Genomic DNA, 25,907 nt, shown 5'->3' with positions numbered 1-25,907 from the left:
GCACAAATAGGACAGCTTTACATAACACATTGGCAAACAATAGTCTGCCAAGAGACCGAATAGCTCTGTTGTTTTGATTTCCACAATATATCTTTATGGGAACCACTGAGCCATTCTCAGGAAAGCTGTTTAGGAATATGTGGCCTAGTTATCTTTCTTCCAAAACTTTATTTATTATTTTGTGTCATGGCTTATTAATGCCTTGAATGTCAAAAAAAAATTGGGGTGTGTTGTCAAATGGACTACAAATGAATATAGGTATCCCATCGCATACTGTATGTCCTACTTGTTCACATCAGATCTTTACGTTGTTTATTTTGCAATGTTCTTGTTATACATTGCATGTACTTTACAGTACAGTACATTCTAGTGATAAAAACGTAATAATAACATGATTACAAGCACCTAATCCAAAACCAGTCCTTAAACACAACTTTATAGTAAGTACATGTTGTTAATCAATATTAATAGGCATTTAATTGTGCAATTATACTGTATGAAAGGAACTTTTTACAAAACATTGTAACTCCCTTTTTCATGTATCATATTACTGAGTTACAATTATTTGAGGGAATGTGCTTTTTCTTGACTTTAATGATCAAATAATGGGGGGAAAATAAGTTAATTAAGACCTAGACCTTTCTTTCTCTTTCCTTTTTGTGAAATTCATTTGCGAGAATGTTGCCAAATATTCCAGACTGAGAGTGGGACCTTTGAAAACCCCACATTAATCAACCACTAATGCCCCCCTCAACATCCCTGGTGCCCTGCGCATGTTTGCACTGTTGGAAATTCTTGTATTCGTCAGGGAGCGTGTTTTGGATTACGAAGCGTTGGCCATTAGGAGCCGTGTGTGACCCTTGACTCTGGGGTCGGATTCTTTAGTCCCGCACACTTTGTTGGGGGCACTCTTTCTGTTCACATAAGGAATGCATATATTTCCCATTCCTGCTTGCTTGTTTTAAAGATGCTGCGCTTTGTAGTCATCTACCACAGCTGTCCTTCCCGCTCCCACCGTGCCACATGTTGCTGGTGGTCTTGCCCACAGTATTCATTACTTCATTAAGTGTGTTTGGGTGGGGAGAGCCCCTCTGTTTTCCCCATCAGACCGGATGCTGGTATATATGCGGGTGTGTGAATGTGTGCTCCGGCGGGATGGATTTGCTGCAGCTGGCTGTGACCATCAGACTGTGGGCAGTGGGCTGGTGCTGCTGTTTTTAGGGTGGGGTCATCCTGGATCTGAAGCCCCACATCTAGCGATCACTTTCTATCTGCCAACTCGATGCCTCAACCACAATGCCTCAATTTCACACCCGGTAGCATGAGGCCAGTCTTGTCGTGACATCTGGCCGCAAGATATGTGTGTGCAGGGCAGTTTGAAAAGAGTATAATGGAGATTATGTACCGGACACGTTAGCCCTATGAGCTCTTGCAGAGGAACGGCAAGCCCGGAGGGATCAAGTAGGATTTTGACGAGCCTCCGATGGACCCAGATGTGTCTGTCTATCCACTGCCTGTCTTTCTGGTGTCTCTTTGTCAGAGGCAGAGTGTTGAGCTTGTGTCGGGGGCCAGAGTGGAACATTTCCCTCCACCACAGCCAACCCCGCGTCGCCCTCCGAGGCCCTGCTGCAAGGGGGTATGTGGAGGAAGAGTTTTGCTTCTTGTTCCGGTACTTCTGCTTTTACTGCTGGGACTTGGAGCCTGTTTGCTACTGCTCCGCCGGGCTCTTGTTCAGGGAGCCAGTCGCAGTAGGGAACCTGACTTGCTGGATCTCCTCAGGGGAGAGAATACAGAGGAGGTGCTCCATACTGAAGATGCTCCACGAATAGATGCCACTCCTGTCTCATCTCTCCGGTGGTTCCCAGAGTCTCTGCCGACACTCGCCCCTAGCACAGCCTCCTCTGAACTTACCTCCAGCCCAGCAAGCACCCTTGCCCTCACATCGCCCGGCAGTGCCCCACCCCCTCTGGGTAAGTGCCCCAAGTCTTGCTTGTTTACACACGAGCCTTGTTGTGCAATCCCGAGCAATAGCACTCTTTGATTTCTCAGAGTTGTCTCTGAAATGATTGTAGAGGACAAGACCAGGCACATCAGCTATGCAGCAGGAAGCAGGCTATAGAGAAGAAAAATAAAGAGCTGTTAATGAAAAGGGAAAAATACAGGACAGAGTTCACGCTAGGCTTCTGTTATAATTTCTCCCATTCTTTCATTATCTGATTGGTGCACGCTCAATGCTCTTTTTTTGGAAGTTGGATTCTATGACACTTAAGTACATCGTAGAATTTCTTTAGACAGAAAGCATGCTGACTAGTTTTGGCCTCCTGCCAAACTAGTGACTGGATAGACATGCTTAGTCTCATGTTTTTAATTTGCTCTCTTTGGAAATATGCAAATAAAGTATGTAACCATTTGTCAACATTTGAAGTGCATCAAAGTAGGCATGGGCTGATATAAGCTTCTGATGGTCTGATAACCTTAGATAAAAATATCACAGATTCACGGTATTGGGATTACTCCTCTAATATATGCTCTTCTTAAATTCCTGGTTAAAAAAAGTCCCCTTTGAACACAATATATTTTACTTTGAGAAACAGTTGTAATATTTTGGAACTGTAAACATGTTAGGCTAAATAATTCAAATGAATCATTGACTTCTGCTGTCTTCATTAGTTTAAAAAACAGATTTATTTACAATTTAAAATGACATCTTTGGAGATTTTTCTACTGGAGATACTGTTGTCCTGAAAAAAAAAAAAAAAGTTAACACATACCTTAGAAATGGTATAGCAGAAAATAAATGTTTTAAAACCTTGAATTAGAGATCTGCGCGGGACTAAATTTTAGTCCCGCTCCCGCCCGCACCCGCCAGCTTTTAGCCGGAACCCGACCGCTCCCGCTTATATTAAGCACTTGATGTCCCGCTGCCCGACCCGCCCCGTTTTCTATCCGCCGCGCCCGTTCCCGCTTAAGAGCGGGGGAGAACAAAACCGAAAATCACCCAGTTATACAGTCCAGACAGCCTATATCAAGCTGTCTGTGTAAACACACACACGCACAGCACCAAGCATACACACACAGACAAAGCTTTCTCTCTCATTCGCGCGTGCGCGCCCTCTAACACACACTCATAAGCACCAACTCCACCAAGCACAAACACAGGCAAAGCTCTATCTCTCATTCGCGCGCGCGCACACACACACGAACACACACATATCTCTCATTCGCGCGTGCGCATACATACACACACACACTGCAACAAACAAGCTAAACACAGCATCGCGCTATTTCATTTACTCACATACATACGCGTGCTCACTCGGGAGTCGGGAGCGATATTGCTAGACAGCCCGCTCCCGTCCCAAATTAAACCCGTTACCGACCGCTCCCGTGATTTATTCGGAAATTTATACCCGCGCCGTAGAAATCTGGTCGGGTCCCGCGGCGCCCGCGGGACAGCCGCGGGAATGCAGATCTCTACCTTGAATTTCCAAACCTCGGTATACCTCGGTTATCTTCCCATGCCTACAATAAAGTTATACTAAAAATATTGAACATAGGGGTGTTAACCTACACTGGTCTCATGGTTTTATTCAGTTATGATTATCATCCCTTCGATTTGGTTCAATTCGATCTCTCTGTGCATCATGGTGCATTGACGATGCTTTCCATAAACAATTTGATATTTTACTTAGCAACACAATAATTATTGTCTTAAAATTTTGAATGTATACATTTATTTATATATTATTTGTTATACAATTTTGTCCTTTTTAAACAAGTGGGCAGATATATGAACTACCCTTAATTTGACCTGCTTTGTTTATGTATCAAACAAAACTAAAGTACATGCACAGAACAACACAAGCATTTATAGCAAATAAACAAATGTAAATATTATCCCACTTGCTTTTTGAGCGTTGTCGAGCGGGTTCTTAAAAGCCTATGATTAGTCATGCGCTCAACAGAAAGGGCTGCGATTGGCTCTTGTGGTCCATAGCGTTGTCAGCAAACAGTAACACAGGCACTGTTAAACGAACGTAGTGATCAGCTGATCTATTATAGATGGTGACAGGGTGGAGAGAACTTGCTCTGCAGATACACTCGTGTTTGTATCTACAAGTAACGTTATTACAGCCAAGATAGGAGATAAAACGTTACCTCACGAACATGCCAGAAGGTCAGAAGCCACAAGATTGAGAGAGTTTACAGCTTTATTATTTTCTTCTGTTGTACTGTTCTGATGTACTTCCCTGTCAGTGAAAGACTGTTCAGCAAACTCACAAGTAGTAAATTGTGCACAGTTATCTGCTTTTTTAAGTAGTTGTATTATTTATTTATTCGCAGTCGCCTCCCTCTCAATAGTAAGCTGCCATATAACACATACTGTATATGATAAATGACGTCAGTACATAATAACCGGTTATGATTTTTACTAAACAGATACTGAGTTGTTCATATCTGCATCGTAGTACATCAAAGAAACAATAAATTTTGATACCCGAAATTGAACAGCACCCATTTGTAAGACAAATTTGAAAACCTTTTTAATTCACTTCTAGGCATGGGCCCGGTATAAGATTCTGACGGTATAATCTTGGATAAAAATATCATGGTTTCACGGTATTGTGATCACTGCTCTAAATATATATATATATATATATATATATATATATATATATATATATATATATATATATATATATATATATATATATATATATATATATATATATTTAATGTCTGGATAAAAAACTAAAGCATTTTTCCCATTTGTAAAAAATATAATTTATTTTTTCAAAGATTTGTAATATTTTGGAGCAGTAAACATGTCAGGCTAAATAATTCAAACGAATCATTGACTTCTGCTGTCTTCAGTATAGTTTCAAAAACACTCATTTCTTTATAGTTTAAAACGGCATCTTTGAATATATTTTCTGCTGAACATACAGTTGTCCTAAAAAAAATGTAATTAAAAAAATCTTACGCATACGGTATTACAGAAACGGTATTACAGAAATTTTTGACGGTTTTAAAACCTTGACTTTTCCAAACCGCGTTATACCTAAAACGGTTATCCTCTCATGCCTATCCACTTCAAATGTTGACTACTGTATGTTTTACGTGTTTGTCATGCAAGAGTCAATTTCTTAACCTGTCTTTAGGCATAAATATTGATATTCTATTCTAAGATCTGTGTTTTTTCCCATTGGCTGGTCCAGTGTCACATTTTACAAAGGTTTAAGCAAACCGGATACCGCATTACTATAGCAATCTCGCTTCAGGGAAAGCTCTGTTTCCTTTCAGGTTTTTCTTTTGTTGCTAGTGTGCGTTGTAGTTAATGCAAACATAAAGAGTCTCAAGTCCACGCTGAAGGTCTTAAAGAGATAATAGAATACACAGGGCCCTTAAAGCACTGAAGAATGCACCCACACCACAGCTGTATTCTGCATTTACCACACATGTATTTGTTTTACTACACTTTTCTATAGCTACGCTCTGAAAGGGAATTATGTAAAATAGCTCTGAGGATAATGCCTTACCTATAGGGATTATATGTTAGCTTGTGTGTACGGAAATACTGGTGTCTTTCATAAAAGATCTGCATGTTAAAACGTAGACTTTCTACCTTTTATTTTAAAAACATGGGTAAATCTATAACTTTATATTAACCGTATACAAGTTAAATAATATACAATATACATTTAAATGTTTAAATGATATAACTGGGGGTTAGTTCATTAAATAAAACATTTATTCACTATGGTGAGGAAATTATTTATTACATTTTGTATTTGCACACTTGTTCTTGAGCAAGCAATCTTAATGGATAATTCCTGCAGATAAAATAACATCAGTTCTAGAGTTCAGCGCCAGTCTGCGACACAATCAAAACACCATTGACATCTGAACTCTGGTGCCCTGCAGTCACCAAAGCTGTTGCTACAAAACTGGTAGTGTGATAGCTGTTTTTTCTTTGCTTGCTCTAGGCCATATGATTTAGTTTAGAGGCTTTTAATAAATGCAGCGGTGCAGATATAAATGTGAAATTGAGAAGACCTTTCTGAAAGGGTTTGCCATCCCCTTTAAACAAAAGGGATGCACATAATGGTTTCGCATAATGGAAAGCACTCAAAAGCTGTAAGATTGCATGCTGTATAAATGGACCTCTTTGCAGTGATGGGATTCTGCTCCCAGCTGTAACAAGAGACATCTCCAGCATAAGGGGGGTGAGACAGTGAGTTGGTGTATAGGGGGTTGACCATGGCTTTACTATCATGATCTCTCAAGCATCGTTTGTCAGCCGCTGGAGATTTTTCTTTGACTCTTAAACTGCCAAAGCAATGTGGATTTCATTTAAACTAGCCAATATCATTGCTTTTATTCTTCAAACGTCCCTCGTGTTCCATTGAACTGAATTGGTGGTTTTATATTTGTGGTTCTGAGTAATTTATCTGTTAAATAACAATGCTAATTTAGGTAATAACCTCTTATTTTAGTTTTAAATTCAAAATCTTCTGACCTATGTCCTCTTTTAAATAAGAATTGGAAAGTTTAAATTGTTTATAATCATAAATCACAAAATCTGTAGTCATCAGACTGATATTTCACTTTTTGAAGATATTTTATTGAGCTACGGAATCTCTGAGACCACAAACGCAATAGGGTTAAGTCTGCAAATTAATAGAAAGGCAACAAGATGCCACGACCACCTGTCGGACAAGCCTACACTTATGGAATTACTTGTTTGGACGCGGTGAATGTGTCTCTAGAAGAAAAAAATAAAACACTTTCACAAAAGGACCTCTCCTTTCATTTTTATGACTTTCCTAGAACCCTTTGGAGAGTGCAGAAAGATAGACATGTTTATGAAACCTTCCAGATGGCCCCATTTTGCCCCCACCCAGGCCCTCTTTTCAGTTCCTTGGCCATGAAGGATTAATCAAACTCAGAGCTAAGCTCGCTGGCCAAACCCTTGGGTTTTCAGGCAGGAGAAAGTGACCTCTCATGAGAGCTGTAGTTAAAGTTGCTTGTTGCGTGCCATTAAGAACTCGAAAAACTTAGCCTTGTCAGGGTCAGTAACGTAACATAGCCTGTGAACACGAGTCTCAGAAATTGACCTGGCAATGTTGCTGAATGTAAAAAGGAGCATGAGTGTGAAACTGAATAAACAGCAATTGTCAAGGACTGTAGTGAAACTGACCTTGTTAGCTCGGAATGCTTTGTTGATCATTTAGCATGAACTGTAACATGGCCAGCTGAAGCAGGATTTCAACGATACTCTACCCCCCAAAAACAGGTTTGCTACACAGTTGTTCTGAATATTTTTTGTAGTAAGTAGTGCTTATTATTCTTTCTGCTTATGTGGCATCAATCAGCTAGTCAGTGCAGTCATGGTGTCATTTTCCTGCAGCTCTATACTGATTAGGTGTGTTTGACTTGATGCAGGACTGTGCATACCAATCACCATCTGACTGAAAGCAGAGTATGCCATTAGACATTTTATCAGAATTGTTAAGGCGCCAATGCCAAGTGACTGTGACGTATGCCAATGTAAGAGTCAGCACAGCTTCTTCCAGAGCAACTTTACAAGCTATGATGACGATACAGCTGTTGTAAAATTTGTCGAGCTGATGGTATAAAAACACTGTGAACATCACTACAGGAAGCTGAAAGTGTCTGACTTCATGTCTCTGTTTACAGCCTCTCCCCACCTGCAAGAACTTGCTGATTTGTTTACATCCAACCTCAAATGAAGTTTTAAGGTGTGGTCATATTAGCAAAATGTCAGTGATTTTTTTTTATGGACATAAATGCCCACTTACAATAGTGATCAGATGCAAAAAAGAAAAAGAAAAACTGAAGTATGGTTCTGTTGGTCAGTGTGATAGATTTGTATTCAGCACTATAGTGTGTTTTGTTCCTATGAGAATGACAAAACTTTGTAGAGTGAATGGTTAGTGTTACTGCACCTTTATCCAGTAAGTTTTCTGGTCTTACACTTTACATGTTATGACAGAATGCAGTCTACTTCTAGAAAGTCCTGCAACAGGAAAACAGCTGCCTTAAATAACTGTGAATGCAACACAGGTTCATTCTGAAAGCGTAGCCCTATATACGTTTCGGGAGATCATAAATTATGTAGCCAGAAGTACAAATGAAAGACATTTTGTCTAAAGACATTCCGTCTTTAAAATGAATGGTATGGGGTGGTATGAAATTGTTCCTTTCCGCGCTTAGCAGCTGACTGCTTACCTCTGTTTGAACAGCTTTCCCACTGATTCCAGTTTGTCCAGTTAGCTTGCCATGTACGTCAGCAGACTTGAGACACAGAGAAGAGTTGACCACAATGACGGGTTCGAGTCTGGTGAAGAGCGGTTCCAGAAATTGGGTAAGAAAAAAAGAGAAGCCAAAAGATAAAATAAACAAGTACATAACAGGGTGAGAATGTGGTAAAATCTGAAAACATGGTGAAATTCAGACGAGGGCTTTTCTTTTTTGGATTGCTTTTTAGAACTGTCGGTTGGGTTTAGAGAGGTGGGTGGCAGGTCAATTAGTGCTTTTTTAAATACTATTGGTTGGTTTTAGGGAAGGAGGAGGGGGGAACAGTCAGTCATTTAGTCAGTCGACAGTGGCCTCTGGTGGATTTATGCGAGAAGAGCTGGCGCGAATTGCATTCACAAGAGAAATTTGAGATCTCAAAAAGCATCCACAGTGGCCTCTGGTGAATTTGTGAAAACAAAAACTGCAAAAAAAAAAAAAAAAAGAAAAACGTAGCTCCTGGGATGTACTTGGTGCTCTCCGGAAATGTATATAACAATACGTTTTTCAGAATGAGCCTGGGTTGTGTAAATAATAACTGATTGTTTTCTTCAGTCAGCGTTCTTAAGCCACCTTTCCTCCCAACCCCCCACCCATACTTCTCTCTCTACTTCCTTCGCACTTCTCTCTCCACCTGGTCTCCCTGGCACATGCTGCCTCAGCAGGTATTTGTCGAGTTTTCCCAGATCTGTAGCAGATAGCTGATGGGACCCTCTGAGACACGAGGGAATATTGTACAGGCGTGTAACTGTCAGAGCTCAATTACGGATAGAGGGATATTTTTGAAGTGTATCACTAGACCAGGGGCATAAACATGACAGACATTGACGGAATTACGCCACAGGCTGCTGACACGCAAGCCTTCCTGCATCTTTGGAAGATATGTCAGAGTAACATTCTTTTTTTGATCTGATTGTCAGCAAAAGCTTGGGAACTCTTCGTACAGAGAAGTCCTAAGTTGTATAATGCATAAAAACAAGGTGCGGAATGTAAATGAGTAGCATACGGCTGTCCAATTTCAGCAAGTTTTGCATGCACCAGAACGTTTGCTTGCTTGCTTTTGCATCATGCGCGGCAAAATTCATGAGGTGGATATCGTCTTAATATAACCAGCTTTGCAGTGCACCCCTGTTCGCCCTCAAGGGGATAAACAGAGTCAAGGAATACAAACATACTCGCTTCTGCAGTTCTGAAAAATTGTGCACATGTTTTAAAGGCCGAGCTGAATGTTCGAGCCGCTGGATGTGGTCTTTATGAGGCTCTGAGGGCAGATCTCAAAGGAACGCTGATTTAGTGTCTACGGACTCCATCTTTCCATTCAGGGAGCTGACTCTTGTTGAGTGTGCTGTGTCATTAGTTCTCTAGTGGGGTAAACAGGCTCCGAGACGTGCTAAAACTCTCAGCGGGCATGGAGGGGCAGAACGGGGATGACAAGGAACATGCGCCTCCCAGCAACCATCTGGATCCCGGCCAGCCTTTATGCATGTTGCTGAAAGCAGTGTTGTTATAGTTGTATATTACTGTTTTTCCTCTATTTCTCTTGAGTGCCACACGACAGTGTGAATTATGAAGCATAAACATTTTAAAATGTTACAAATTGATGGAGTTTTCTTGGAGCTGGGGTGTAGAGATTTGTGGTGCTGTCTAAGCTGGAAAAAAACTTTGTCCAGCGGCGTGTGTTTGGGCATGGGGCCAAGAGTGCTGTTATTAGGGAGACGGTTAAGACTATAATGGCATGACTACAGAGGGGAACCCAACCATGCCTCAAATTGCTATTCTGATTGAATATTTTTTTACAGGGGTCCCAGAAACTCCTGACCAATGGTTTTGTGTGGGTCATAAATATACTTCCTAAGAGTCTCAAAAGTCCTTGACCAATGGTGGCTGGTTTCTGGATTATTATCAAGGAGAACACAACTGGACCTGCTTCCCTGAGTGTTGACACTTGGGAATAGGAATACTTGAGGGTTACACTTTTCAAGGGGCTCAAAATCTCTTAATTGATGGGTAATTTCTGAGGTCCTGAGGTGCCATAATTGGTACGGTTAGGTAGATTTCAGGATTGCTACGGAAGGGTGACTAACCATACCTCCCATCCATAATTTCAAAGTGAGCAAACTTTCCAGGGGCTCAAAAGCAATGACCAACGGTGTATGTTTGGAGATGTTTCCAGTGATGATATATCTTTGTGGACCGCTACAATGATTCCAAGGGTTCTGATGAGAGAGGGTCAGAAGCAGGATTTCTCTCAAAGTGACACAACCACGTATGATGATGGCTATTGTGATGCCCTAAGCAGAATTGTGAGTTTTGCAGATCAATGGCAATTGATCTAAAATCACTTTTGCATTTTAGCAAAAGCTTCGGTTGTCTTGCACAACTTACAGGAACGTACAGAAGGCCAGAGGGTGCTCTCACGAGTCTAACAGAACAAGCAAATATTTCTAAAAAAAAAAAAAAAACACAAGAAATGGCTGTCTATAAGAAAATATAGGAAAGTGTTGAATAGAACAGAAGATTAAACTACTTTCATTTGATTCATCAGAGTTCTAAACACATGACAGCGACAACACATGGGTTACCGGAGTTCTTATTTTAATTTTCCTTACAATAAAATATGTACTTTGTCACTGCTTGTTAAAATGCTCTAATGAAATATGTTGCGTGTTTTTTCTTTGTAAGAAGACACATCATTTCACAGAAGTACTTATTTTAAACACCCGAATAAAGCTATGAAGTGAGTTTTGAGTAAAAACGTCATTAAATTTTGTATTTGCACATGCTATTAGTTTTAACTTTAGCAATATTTACTACAAAGGAACAAACAGTAGTTCACTGAAAAGCTATGTAAACAGCTGTCAATATTGTTTTATTTGTGATTTGACCATCACATAATAATTATTTGTGATTTGACCGTCACATGCAAAATTTGGCATAGCTTGGCAGAATACTATGGCTCTGTCTAGTAAACGCTGCTTCAGCTAGTCACACGTGGTGGAGATTCACTGCTGATTACAGAGCCGGCTTCATAGACAAATGCCCATGACAATCACACATCATTTACTATTCTGCCCTAAATGAAGTTTATTTATAAACTAATTTCGAGAAGATCATGTGCTTATGATTGACCACGGCTGGTCCCGCATTAGCTATCATATGATTTACCAATCAGACGAATCCAAACGTACATAAATAACCAGATTTTCTTCTTCGTCTTGAAGAATGCCCCATCCACCCATACTCCTCCACCTTTTTCCTAGATAAATCCAGGGCAGGGTGGCATGACAGTGGTTAGCACAGCAAGAAGGTCAAGTCCCGGCTGGGCCAGTTGGCGTTTCTGTGTGGAGTTTACATGTCTCCTCATGTTCGCGTGGGTTTCACCCAGGTACTCCAGTTTCCTTCCACAGTCCAAGGACGTGCAGTATACATGAATTAAATAAATCAAATTGGCACAGTAAATGAGTGTTTTAGGACTGCATAAACACATGCTGGTATAGTTGGCAGTTCATTCCGCAACCCCTAAGAATTAAGAAATGAATGGACGAATTCAGGGGAGCTCTCAAGACCTACCTGAGCTTAGACTCCCCTCTCTCCCAATGAAAGGGGAGGGAGTCCCAGGCTCGAGGATCATCTGAGCGCAGGGCTCTCTCACAGGACAACATGCTAAACATGATTTATCAATCATCCATCTGCTAAGTATGAACTTATGAAATGAAAGTTAAAAGTAGTCAGTATTGTTACAGATTCATTTGATAATGCCATCCTAAATTTCAAAAGGCAAATATTTTGCTGCAAAGATGTCAGCATTTGACGACAGTTACTCTTAAAACGTGTAAATAAAAGCAAGTAAATACACTTGTATGCTCATTAAACATCTGACGTACATCCAACTTATGCAAGACCATCTTAACCAAATGTTGCTGATTTTCCGCAAGGCCTGCTGTATTTACTTCAACAAACTGGCACAAGATGTTCTGTAAGCTGACTAGGGTTCCAGAGCCACACAATGTGACCTGACTAGACATGTAGTTTCATGAACATCAAAGTCAACGAGTAGGTTGAGTATGTTTTTGCCCCCGTAATCCAAACCTCAACAGTGATCTGATTTCACTAATATGATTTGATGTGGTAATATTAGTACCTCAAGATCATGTTTGATATCAGGGAGGGCCCCTATACGCAGTGGAGTACACTTCCACATCTGCTAACGTTTCCCTTTTCTTGGCCTGACTGCAGCCGGCTGTTCCGCATGTGTGTATGTGTGGGGTTGTTGTGGTCCTACGATGAGCTGCTCTCGGTTGGACATCTGGAGCTCTGGACTGTCATCTTTTTTTCATTTGTGGAGAGAAAGCGAAGGGTAACATGATGACATATTTTGTTGAATTTCTGGCCTTTATGCTGTCTAACTTTCACACTTTTCATAGCAAGTCTTTGGTCATTTTTTGAATAAAAAGAAACAAAAATGTTTTTTAGGAAACTTACAGCACTACTAAAAACGTTTGGGGTCAAATTTATACTTTTTTTAATTCTACAAAGATTGCAATTTATTGGATCAGAACAAGTAACCATGTACATTTTCCTGTGTACAAATTTGAGAGAAATAAATCTGCCAATAATAATAGCAGTAAAATGTTTTCAGATATAAAGTAATGGATCTGAAACCACTCTGGAGTATGTGATTTAAGATCATGCTGAAGAACATGGAAAGCCATGACTCTCTCCAATAATGTTAGCTCACACTCTCATGCTTGGCTAATTGATTCAGCATACTGGGTGACATGTTCATGAGTTCATGTTTGTGTAATCTGTTAGAGGAATAAAGATTTGCTTGGAGGTCTGCAATGGATTGCCTTGAACGTGAAACCTGACTTTAGTTCTATAAATATTCCTGCTTATTTTCCACTTTAGATTGAAATACCACATGTGGCATGTATGTCAGTTACTTTACACCATAATTTTAACTCATCCCTCGGTGTGTATAATTAATACGAAGAACATTTACAGCCTGCAAAGAGGTTACATGGCTAATTTTAAATAGGCATTAGTGCAAAAATGATTTTGTTCTCCTAAATGGTGTAGGAACTGTGCTAACCAGCCGAACTAACAACATTAATGTGGCTATACTAATATTTCTGTCTAAATATTTCTACAAAAATAACAGCGTGCTTGATGTGGTGAAGAGATGCTGTTAAAAATGCTGGAAGAGAGACGTTAGTCTTTTTGGTTGTGATTAGCGAGATTAAAACAAGCATGTTCCATCTAAACATTTGCTTTGAACGGCGTTTCAGCTTGACAGAGATGCTCCGCTGTGCTGCGCTGAGCAGAAACCATCGCGTGTTTGAAAGAACATCAATTGCCTGGTGATGACATGAGTGTTTGTAGTTTAGTTTAACAGCGGTTGGGAACAGTGGAGGTATGGGTGCGTAATATGTTTGCTCTGTCAGTCTTCACATTTTTGCTTACGATTACAAATTCAATCATCGTGTGCTTATGGACGACACATTTATGCATTTGCATGTATATATGTAGTGTGTGTGTGTGTGATTGTGTGTGTCTACAGCTTTGGAAACAAATAAATAAAATACCCCTTATTCTCTTTTTTTTTTTTTTTTTTTTGATTTTTCGATTTCTTTTTCTTCTGTAAACTTCTGTTGACATTTTTTTCCAAATGAAAATTTTCTTTTTTTAGAATTTTTTTTTAGAATAGTTAAATTTTAATAACATGCAAATGTGCGCGTCTGGTGTGAAATACTTCCAACTGTTATGTGCACGCCATGTCATTTTACACATCTGGTGAGTGACGCCCTTTAGTTTCCCACCTGTGATGAAATACAGCCATATTGCACAGCTACAAGTGTGATATTGCGTTTATACAACTGTTCGATGGCATAAGTGTATATAAAAATTAAAATCAAACAGTCTCAAAAATTCTTGAGTACGAGGAACTACTTTCTTCTGCCATTTATTCACATCTGCAGCTGACATCAGAACAGCTGAAACCGTTGCTAATCAACAAACGTCACTTTAGAGCTAGTATTTGAATGATTCTTTAGCGTAATGTCTAAAGTGATGACAAAGCAGGTGAGTTTGCTCAATTGTTTTAGATTATAAGGCTGAACAGCATGAAACACCATCTGTCTACAGAGATTTTCCAGTGTTTCTCTGTTGCAATCTGGATATAACAATAATTAACCCCCCAAAAAGCAAACACTACCAGATTACTATGGTATAAATACAGCACTACAACATACAAAAGAGAGAGATCGACTTAGAATGTCACTTAGCTGTTTTAAAATGATTTGATCAGCTGTAATTTGACATTTACACTTTTCTCTCCACTAAAGGCTTATTATGCAGTCTCTGTTACCATCTTGTGGCAGAACGTCAACTTTCTTTGCTCTGCTCAATGACAGGCTGCTGGCCGAAGACGCACTGTATTAATGATTATAAATATTTAAAAAAGCCACTATCCTTATAAATAAACTGCATAGTTGCAATCCAAACAAGTAAATTTTTTACTAAAAAGCCTAAGAAGTACATTATGTTGTCCAACAGCTGAATATTTGTCAAACTGTAGCGAGTTTATTGATCTGCTGTCACTCTATGTGGGTGAAGTAATACACAAGGGTGAAGAGGCTCTAGGAGTGCTGTTATTGCATAATATCTCTCTCTCTCTCTCTCTCTCTCTCTCTCTTTCTTATATAGTGTAAATAAATAAATAAATAAATATATATATATATATATATATATATATATATATATATATATATATATATATATATATATATATATATATATATATATATATATATATATATATATATATATATAAACACTATATAACACTATTAATGTTGTACCTTTAGACAAAAAAGGATTAGTTATTTGATGGAATAACCCTGAATTTTAATTTTGAATTTTTTCATAACCAATAAAAATAATTGTTATTCTGACCAATTGTCATTTTCTGGAGATAAAAAACAATCAATATTTATTATACTATTATAATATTATACTACTGTATTATAATAAATTATAATAAAATATATAGTATTATAAATAGTATAAATAGAGTTATTTTGTTTGAAATCTGGAAGAAATTTTAATACTAACTTTATAAAATCATCAAATGTTAACAGAGAAAAACTTGAAACAGTTTTAAGATGGTTTAATATTTTGGCCTTAAAATTAAATTAAACATGGTTTGTACATGCCAGCTTGCACAATAATGATTTTGTTTTGACTTTTAACAAACCAATCAGAAACATAATGAAATACAGAGGGAAATAAGAAAAATCATGTTAAAAAACACAAGTCATTTGTCACTGACTTCTATTCAAAGTTACTTAGAACTGAGATAATTAATTAAAGTCTTAGTCTACTGTATATGCAGATTACATTTCATTCAGATTAAAAAATAAAACAAAATTACAATTATTATTTAAAATTACTTGACATTAGTACCAAAGATAAACACATTCCTATGGCCGTAATGTGATTTTGCCATGTACAGTTTTCTTAATATTTATCCTTACTTATTCCTTCTTATTATTTGCTTCTTACTCATAAGGCACAGTATTTTGCCACATGTTGACCATTGCTCTGATAATACAGTAGGATTCATTCCAGACGTGTGAATCACCCAGAGCAGGTGGTGTGACGGACTCCAGAAATATTTACTGAAATATTTATCTTTGCCCATCGAGCGTCTGGATCCTCAGCAGAGATGCACACAGAGATTTGCACTGGAAACCATTGAGTCATTGTTCTAGTGAATGACTGCTATTGTAAGCAGCGGGACATGAGTCGAAAAATGATAAATTATCAGTAACAGAATGAATGTTATCTGACAACTGACATGTGTGTTTTGGGGGTCTTGCGCAATGTACTGTTTACTGAAAGCTCTGTCTTTTGGTGGCCTGCTGATGTTTCATATCTTTTTTTTTTTACAGTAACCACAACAGTATCTCCGGGTTCGGGCCATGCCAGAAGATGCAACGACACAGAGAAGACATACTGCGTCAATGGCGGCGACTGTTACTACATACATGGTATAAATCAGCTGTCCTGCAAGTGAGTTTCTCCTCTGTCAAGTCTCTTTATGGATTATGTTCCTGGTAGATCCTTTCTTGGATTTTCTCTGTCTTTAGCTAGATCCAGGTTTAACAGAGGGATTCAATAACTAGTTTGTTTACTTTTTCTTAAATAATGGGCACTTTATAATATAATAATAATATAATATAATATAATATAATATAATATAATATAATATAATATAATATAATATAATATAATATAATATAATATAATATAATATAATATAATATAATATAAAATAATATAAAATAATATAATATAATATCACATAATACAACATTACTATTTTATTACTTACATTTTAACTTTTATTTTTATTATAATTCAAATAATTGAGTGTTTTTAACAATCATATCTCATAGGTAAAGCATAATTACAAATATTATAGGTTGTGATAGAAAATACATACAATTTATTTAAAAATGTATGTATTTTGATGGATGGGTGTTTCTTTGTGCATAAGATTGAAAGTGAATGTTTAATCATTGAATGATATGCATACATTTTACAAATAAAGCAAAAGATTATAATAATTATCTAAAAAGGGAATAAAAATAAGCTTAACTGCAACACAATAAATCTTTTTCTTCCTTTTTTTTTTTTAAAAATCACAAACATAATTTCAACCGAACATCAAATAGTCTGTGCTGTTTGAAAATTGTAATCGTTTATCAGTTAAATATTTTTTAATCTTTAATTCATTTTCTTACTTTGACCTTTCATTTGGATATAAATGGATATTTTATGATTGCTTTATTCATAGATACATGCACTAGATATCGCATACGGACCCTGAGCATGCGTCAACAGCGCTGTCACAGTTATACAGTGCTCCCAGGACAAATGTCATTTAACCGCACTAGTCAAGACTAAAGCCTATCTGAAGATGCAGGACTTTGATGATGGGGTGTAGTAACAAGCAAACAAAGAAAACGCAGCACAAAGGCAAAATATTTGATACGTAAGATTTGTTTTTTCTTACGTTTTTGTATGTTATGAACTTTTGTGCTAAACAGGTCACGTTATTGATGATAATACAGTCATTTACCGCATTCACCATAACGCAAAGTAGCACCAACTCGCACTAAATATTCAGCTTATGCTAGTTTTGTTGAATAAAATCAGCAAACAATGCAAATGAAATATGACAACGAGATGCTGCAAACTTGTGTCGGCTAAGTAAACAAGTCATTCACAATAGAGATTCATTCACAAACGAATCACTCCCTCCGTCAGTATGAGAAATGAAAGCAGGAGAGGGGATGTGTTTCAGGACATGGATTAGATCAAATTTAACAGGGAGGGTGGATAATACATTTCCATACACACAAACACAAGCTTTTTGTCAGAAATGCCTGTGCGATCACTTATGCATCAATGTAGAAAAGTGATGTAAAATTATAATTTTTATAATAAAAAAAAATGCATACCTACCTACGGGAAAACTCCCAATCATAGATATATGTATATATCTCTGGCTCTGGATGGCCACAGTCCTCCACTGCAGCTTGTCAACCACATTCATTTCAAAGAAGCGCTACCCTGTATTAAAATGGCGGCTCTATTGACGCATCCCTTCCAATAGACAACAACAGGGTAGGCGACATCTAATGTATATATCTATGGGCTTTATTAAACAAATGACGCTGATAGTTGACAATACATGGTAACTAGGGCCAGAAAGAATCTGCGGATTTATGCAAAATGATTTTGGGAGTATCGTAACTGAAAACTTAATAAATGAAATAACTTTTATTTAATGCTTACAATAAATGGCGGATTAGATTAATTTATTTTGGAAACAAAGTAAGTTCATGTCATATATCTACTAAAAGTCAGAAAATATTACTTTACAAACTATATTATAAATAAGTCATTTGAACAGTTTCATATTAGTCAATAATACTACTGAAATTATTTTTCAAAAATTAAATAAATATAAATTTACACACCAATCACAGGTAAACTGATTGATTGGCTAAAAATCTGCAGAAATCTATGGATTTCTGTGCACGCAGATTTCGTGCGGGCCTAATGATGACCATCAAATATCTACAAATCAATCACGAGAACACAGTTAAACCTATGATCACAGAAATGCCCATTTATCCTGTGATATTCTTACATGATTTTCCTCCTATTCTTCATAATGTTTCTAAATGAAAGATTAAGAAAACGGCACGGTAAGTGAAGTAATAATCCCAAGTCCTTGGAGTTTCTCATTTCTTTCCAGCAATGTCCAAATGACCTCAATCAACTCCATCGTTTTCCATTGAAACTCTCACTGTCTTTTTTTTCGGTCCATCTGGAGCGCTATCTTCACTCATGTCGGGTTGGTTCAGTTGTGCAGATGTTAATAAGTGCGATACGACTGTGATGTTGTTGGGGAATCGAAAAAAACAACAACAAAACAAAACACTAAAAAAACAGGCCTCTGGTCCCGCTCTGGCAGCCCACATTTAGTGTGCTGGAGCGATGTGCATCAAACCATTGTGAAATGCCATGTCGTGCTGCTTTAGTGCTGGAGCAAATATTTACGAGAGCCAGAGGCCGCACACAAGGTAAATAGGTCCGTTTGCTTACATTTCAATCACAGGGGGAAAAGGACGCCGACGCTTGAGGACATCTTGTTATGGGCCGAAAGAAATATTTTTGGCCGCATCATCAAAACAAATCCAAGTAGCCGCGAAAGGGCGAGATGACAAATGACAAAATGAGTTTGTTTGCGAGTCCAACTATTTATGCGGTCTTTAGGCGAGATACTGCAGGTGGATAGAGATAGTGGATATATAAAACTATTATATAATAGTTATGACCATACAATTCCTACTTAATGTTCATATTAAGAGTTGCAAATGCTTTCTACAATGATGTTTACATTTGAATGGCTTTATTTAATGAAATATGCACTAATTTGCATAGTTTTCTTGCACAGAAATCTGACTTGTCTTTACAGAGAGGATTTTATGTATCTTTTAAACCACTCTGTTATTCAGAAAATACTGTGAACTAGGTTATGTATAAACATATCCCTTAAAGTTGCACGATATTTTAAAAATCTAATATTGCGATATTTTTATTCACTCTGCGATATATATTGCAACAATTTCACTAGAAGACTTGGATAAATTTGATTAAAAATTTTTAGATAGATTGGGATGATTCTGTAGGGCAGTATCTACAAACGTAGATAAATTAAATTAAAACGATGCAAATTATATAAATAGCGTTTTCTGATGAGTCGATCTGAACTGAAATGTGCAGTAATTGAATAATCAAATGTAAAATAATACTGCATAGTCTTTTTTTAAAAAAAAAATCAATCGTTATTAATTTGTCAAAGTTACAAATGGGACAATTTCTTAGGCCCGAACGCCTTTAAAACCCTCACACAGTCACAGGCCTTAAAACACTTGTAAAATGATTTTTATAATCCAGACATCCAAACATTGCATATTCTTCCGATATGACTATTGCAAATGATCACTTTGCGATATCGATGCTGAAATGATTTATTACGCAGACCTTATATGCCTCTGTACAAACGTTCAAAATATAGAGATATATAAAACTATGCTGTTTGGTGTATGTAAGTGCTGCTGAAGTGGACATATAGGAGAAAAATACTACTTATTTTGAAAAAAAGGCCTTAAAAATATGTATTGTAGTTAAAATCTACAGACACTAACTGATAAATTATGACACAAAAAAATAACCTAAAATGTAACTTTCTATATATTTAGACAAAAAAAAAAACACTTTACAAATAAAACAAAATAACAAAAACTAATAACAAAAACTAATTAAAAAAACGGTGATTTTGCCTGCAGTGTCTCGCCTTTAAGCAGTGAACCATAGTTTTTTTTCTTTCTTTCTTTTCTACTTTTTAGCTATTTCAGACTGTCTGTTATTGTGCCATGTTACAAGTGCACCTGCTGGCATGTACACACACACATTGATTACATTGCCTAGCATATATAAGTACAAAATAACTTACGATAACGGTCCAAAAACAAGTACACCCAAATTTATGTTATAGAAAAATATTAAATACAAATTTACAAACGAGGAAAAATTAAGAGAAGGAAAAAATGGAAAGAATTTGTTACAACATTAATTGTATTATCTTTCAATTTCTAAAAATATTATTTATTATTTATATACAAATCTGTTTAATAAATTTGTTTTGTTTAAGTGCACCAAAATACATTGGCTATATTCACAAAAAAATGGATAAAATATTCATTTGAAAAATGGGGTGTACTCAATTATACTGAGCACTGTATGTGTGTGTGTGTGTGTGTGTGTGCGCGTGCGTGCGTGTGTGTGTGTGTGCAGAGCATGCCTTGTGAGTTAGTTATGATGTTTTACTATAGAGTGAAGTACAAAGCCTCCTGCAGCCTACATATGAAATAAGTTGTTTTCTGAATTAGATATATAGCTTATGTTTCTTTAAAAATATCCTAATAATTAAGTACAATATTGTATATTTAATGTATTAGTCGACATACGCTAAAGTGGCCATGAAATTATACTTTTTTATATGTATATACAGTAGTAGTTCTTATTATAAACAATGAATCTGTGCACTTCAATATTTTGTAAAAATTCAATTACTCTCATCAACTTTCATCAAACAAATACCATAGCATTATTCACTTTCTGGTCTCATGAAATTTCTTTAGCCATATCAGTGAGGGTCTCGTTTCTACTCTGAATTTGTCCATTCGTCAGTCTTTATTGTTAGCAACGCCCGTCTTTCAACAATCCAATTGGTTCCCAAAGACGATCATTTTAGAATTGTTTCAAGTAGATGTACTGTACGTCACAATAAAAAAAGAATCTTAAATTCCATTTCATTTCAATTTAAATTTGCACATACAGTAGTTTAGGATTTTAAGATCGGACTTGTTTAGCAGAGGAACATTTATATGATCAAATGTAAACAGAAACATTTTGACAGCTCACATAGTTGTATGATCAGAGAAAATGCATGACGTGAGCAGCTGTAAACAGCCCTGTTAGCACTTAGAGATTTGTATTGGGATGACACAGGCATTACAAGGACAATGTGCCTTATGAGGACATTGTCCTCTGTGCTCATTTTTTTAAAGGCATATAAATCATACAATGATACAAAAATACACCTTTTTTGAGAATGTAAAAGGGCACAAAGTTGTTGGGGCTAGCGATGGTATACAAGGATGTTATAGCATCCAGTTTGTGCAGTATAAAACCAATTAGACCAATACATGCCCCCCCAACTCACAAAAGCAAACATGAGTGTGTGTGTGTGTGTGCATCTGGAAAGCTGCTGTTTGCAAGCGTCCAGGACATGTCTGCAACAGCCATTCAATAAGTTGTGTACAAATTGGAAGGAGCAATAACTCAATTGCTGCGGCTAATTCACTCACGGGTGAGGCACGGGGCCAGAAAAGTCAGATAATGCAGTCAAGGCCTGCTGGGAATTGTGGCCACAAAGCTATCTCATTCAATCTAGGCCAGACTTCCACAGGAATTACACTCCGGCCATACAAGCCACCTCATATTTATGCCTACCCGGTTGTCTCTGAAATGCACACATATGCAGTAAAGAGGTAGTAAATGAGCCAGGCTGTAATTGTTTTCTTGCTGGGATGGTTTAGTGAGGAGGGGTTCTTCATGGGCTGCAGCTCCAACATGTTTACATAGGAGTGGGACCAAACAGACTCACGGGTCAGCGCTGAAGGGCCGCAGACTGAGGTCCCAGTGGTTTTCAGTGCTGGTTTTTTATGACCCCTGATATTATTGCTAAATGCAGACCTAAGATTAACACCCGCTGAGTTAAATAGAAACATAAACAAATTAACTCGCCAATAAAGATGCTCTGATCGAGTGGCCAAAATCATGATCAAAAGCACAAGCGCTTTTTTTCATGATCACATGAGTTTACGATTAAAAACTAGTCCAAAGTGCCATCGGTTATTAAAAGCCATCTCAAATTTTATTCCAGAAAGAATCATGATGCCTTTCAAAAATCAAAGAATTGATCAATGAATATATTGATTTATCGTCCCAGACCGTTTTAACGTTTTGAATAATTTGACTAAGCTAAGGTCAAATCATTAATTTTGTTTACTTTAGATTTTGAAATTCATTCATTTTCTTTTCGGCTTAGTACCTTTATTAATCAGTGGTCACTACAGGGGAATGAACCACCAACTTATCCAGCATATGTTTTACAGAGTGGATACTCTTACAGATGCAACCCTTATTTACAGCTAAACAGTTGAGTAGTGTTATAGTGTTGTTATTTGTTTCATTTTTACATGTAATTGATGAACTAATTAATCTCAGAGGTCTTGACCATGTTTATTTTATTTAGCATTTAATTAAAATCATACAGTGTTTACATGTTGATATAAACTGTTAATCTGTGACCTGATATTGTACATCAATGTAATGGACATTAAATATTTCGGTCCCACTTTATATTGTGGCCTTAACTAATATGTACTTACACAGGAATTAATAGTTTGTTGCAATGTACTTATTGTGTAAATACATGTATTTATTGTGTACTTATGCTTGATTAAATACCTGTATGTATTTACATCTGTAATAAACTTCTGTAATTACATTTGTAAATACACTGCTGACCATTCCCTTACACCTTAACCCACCCTTAAACCTACCCATACCACCAAACCTGTCCATAACCCAACCCCTATCCCAACTCAAGAGCACCACGTGTTCTCAAATACATAATAAAAACACAGTAAGTACATTGTATTTGTTTTTTGATGCAAGTACATAGTAGTTAAGGACACTTAATATAAAGTGGGACCAACATTTCTTACTAGTTTTCATTAATTAATTTTCCTTCGGCTTAGTCCCTTTATTCATCAAGGGTCGCCCCAGCAGAATGAACCACCAACTTATCCAGCATATGTTTTACACAGTGGACAACCTTCCAGCTGCAACCCAGTAATGGGAGTCCATACACACTTATTCACACAGATACACTCCAGCCATTTAAGTTTATTTAATTTACCTATAATGCATGTCAAATACCAACTGACTCAGCTGGGAGTTGAACCAGTGATCTTCTTGCTGTGGGGCAACAGTGATAACCATTAAGTATTTTTATTTAACAGAAATATTATTTATCTGTGCTATATTCATTCATTCATTTTCATTTTTCAGCTTAGTCCCTTTATTAATCTGGGGTCACCACCGTGGAATGAACCGCCAACTTATCCAGCATGTTTTACGCAGTGCATGCCCTTCCATCTGCAACCCATTACTGGGAAACACCCATACACTTCCATTCACACACATCCATTATGGCCAATTTAGCTTACCTAATTCACCTATATCACATGTCTTTAAACTTGTGAGGGAAACCAGAGCACCCGGAGGAAACCCACGCGAACACAGGGAAAACATGCAAACTCTCCACAGAAATGTCAACTGACCCAGCCAAGGCTTGAACAAGCGACCTTCTTGCTGTGAGGCGAGAGCACTATCCACTGTGCCACTGTGCTGCTCCCTGTGTAATATTTAAATATGTATGCTCTAAAATGTTTTGTAGTATTCTTTACTTTTGTGAGCTCTGGTAGAGCCTAGTTTGGACTCTTAAAACAATTATAAATTAGCTATAAATATACTAATAAATAATAAAAAAATAATAATTTGTACTCTGTCATATGTATAAATAATATAATTATCACATGTTTATTAGAAATAGTTTTATTGACTGCATTAAATTAAGCTCATTCTAAAATTATTTAAAAAAAAGAATTCATTTTTAATTTGAACTTCTCAAATCTGGCCAGTAAGTTGTATAATTCATGTACCAATTTTTGTTGACAGGCAAAATGGGAAAATACAGAAATAAACTTTGATATAAAAGTTAGTGTGACCTTGTGAGGTTGACGATTAACAAGTAAAGTGCCTCCTTTCACTGACCACTTGTTGAAAAAAAAAAAAAAAATGAGAGTTTGATTCTTTTAAGAGCTCCAGGCCCCTTTGTGTACTCCTTTCGTGGAAAGCGCCATTAAACTTTCCAAATATTAGTGCATGAAAACAGCTGCTTGGAAAGTGTGTTTTATAACAGCGGTGCTTCTCTTCAGACCAGATGCATCCTTCATTATGCAACACAATGAAGATCAAGAGATCAGGCTGTGTTTCCATGAGAGTGTTGTTGAGGTATGACATTTGTGCAGGATGAATTTGACATTGGTTGATTCATTCAGACAGATTCTGTAAAGCAAAGGCTTCTGGGTCAGAACAAACTCCTTTAGGATTGGTGCTGGTCATCTCAGTTTACAGAGTTACAGTGACCTGAAACAGGGCAATAGCGTGCAGAAGAAAGCTTAAATTGTTGGTCTTGCTTTTTTTTTTTTTTTTTTTTTGTATTTTTTCACATGACTTATTGCAGCTTTACCATTTAAGGCAATACAATGCAAGTGAATTAATGTAAATAATTAATATTTACTATACAAAATTTTTAATTTTCTTGTTTATTATTGTTTTTTTTTATAATAGGGGTTGTTCAAACATCAAATCTTCTGCATGCTTAAGTTTGTTATTTCAAATAACATGTACACTTTTCCCTAACTTGATTCATCGGTGTGAGTTAAAAACATCACAACATGTATGTTCTAAATTAAATCATATGAATTTGTACGAATTAGCCATATAAGTAAAATAGTTACATTTTCTCATGAGATTGGGTTGAAATACTGCAGTGCTTTTTAAGTTTCTCTTGTATCAGAGCTACAGCAAGGGTTTGTCAATGGGGGTTTATCTGTGAGTGCAGCTGATTATTGCTTAGCTTAGATGTGATATATAAACGGCCCCATGGAGCCTACGAACTTTAAGAAGGGGATTTTGGGAACCTCTTTTTATCAATCATCACATAAGTCTGAAAACATATACAGACAGAAATAAAACGTTCACACTTTCAAATAAATGTTGAGTAAAATGTTGTATAATCCGTATGCTGATGTGTGATCAGGCAAATTATGTATGAACAATCTTTCGTTAAACAAACAAAACAAAAAAAATGTGTAAACTAAATTCTTGGTAAAACCAGAATACAGACAGGAATTAAAATGAAAATGAATCTGGTATTCAGTTGAAGTAGAAATGCATGCCTCATTTCAGCAGAAAAAAAGAAGACAGCCTTTTGTAATTGAAATCTACTGATAAAAAACGAAATTAACATTTAAAAGGTGTGTTTTGGATAGTCTTTGCATTAGACTGAAAAAGAAAATCTATGAAAATCCAAGCCCAACATCTTTGACTTGTCAGGCGCATAAAATGGTTTTTGCCTGTAGTGCTGTGCCTTAAAATGCCAGTTCACCCAAAAAATGTAAATCCTGTCACAAATTTCTCCACTCATCATTCACTTGTTCCAGACAAGTTGCTTTTTTTCTTTTTGACTCAAAATATAATATTTCCAGGGATATTTTTGTAAAACTGTTGGCACGGTGGCTCAGTGGTTA

At 36.9% G+C, this 25,907-nt stretch overlaps 1 protein-coding gene across 41 annotated transcripts in view; it reads left to right on the top strand.

The window, feature by feature from the left end:
• nrg2a (neuregulin 2a) overlaps positions 1-25,907 on the top strand; it is a 194,218-nt gene that overhangs the window by 130,740 nt on the left and 37,571 nt on the right. For 33 of the 41 annotated variants that reach the window (XM_073934189.1, XM_073934187.1, XM_073934188.1 and 30 more), the window contains 1 exon segment: positions 16,272-16,392. In XM_073934189.1, the coding sequence (XP_073790290.1) occupies positions 16,272-16,392 (121 nt within the window). 41 annotated transcript variants of the gene reach the window in all.

Source organism: Danio rerio, chromosome 21 (genome assembly GCF_049306965.1).
Source record: "Danio rerio strain Tuebingen ecotype United States chromosome 21, GRCz12tu, whole genome shotgun sequence".
In the NCBI taxonomy this organism is placed as follows: Eukaryota; Metazoa; Chordata; class Actinopteri; order Cypriniformes; family Danionidae; genus Danio; species Danio rerio.
Note: the sequence above shows the minus strand (reverse complement) of the source record. Positions and strands in the feature narration are given on the sequence as shown.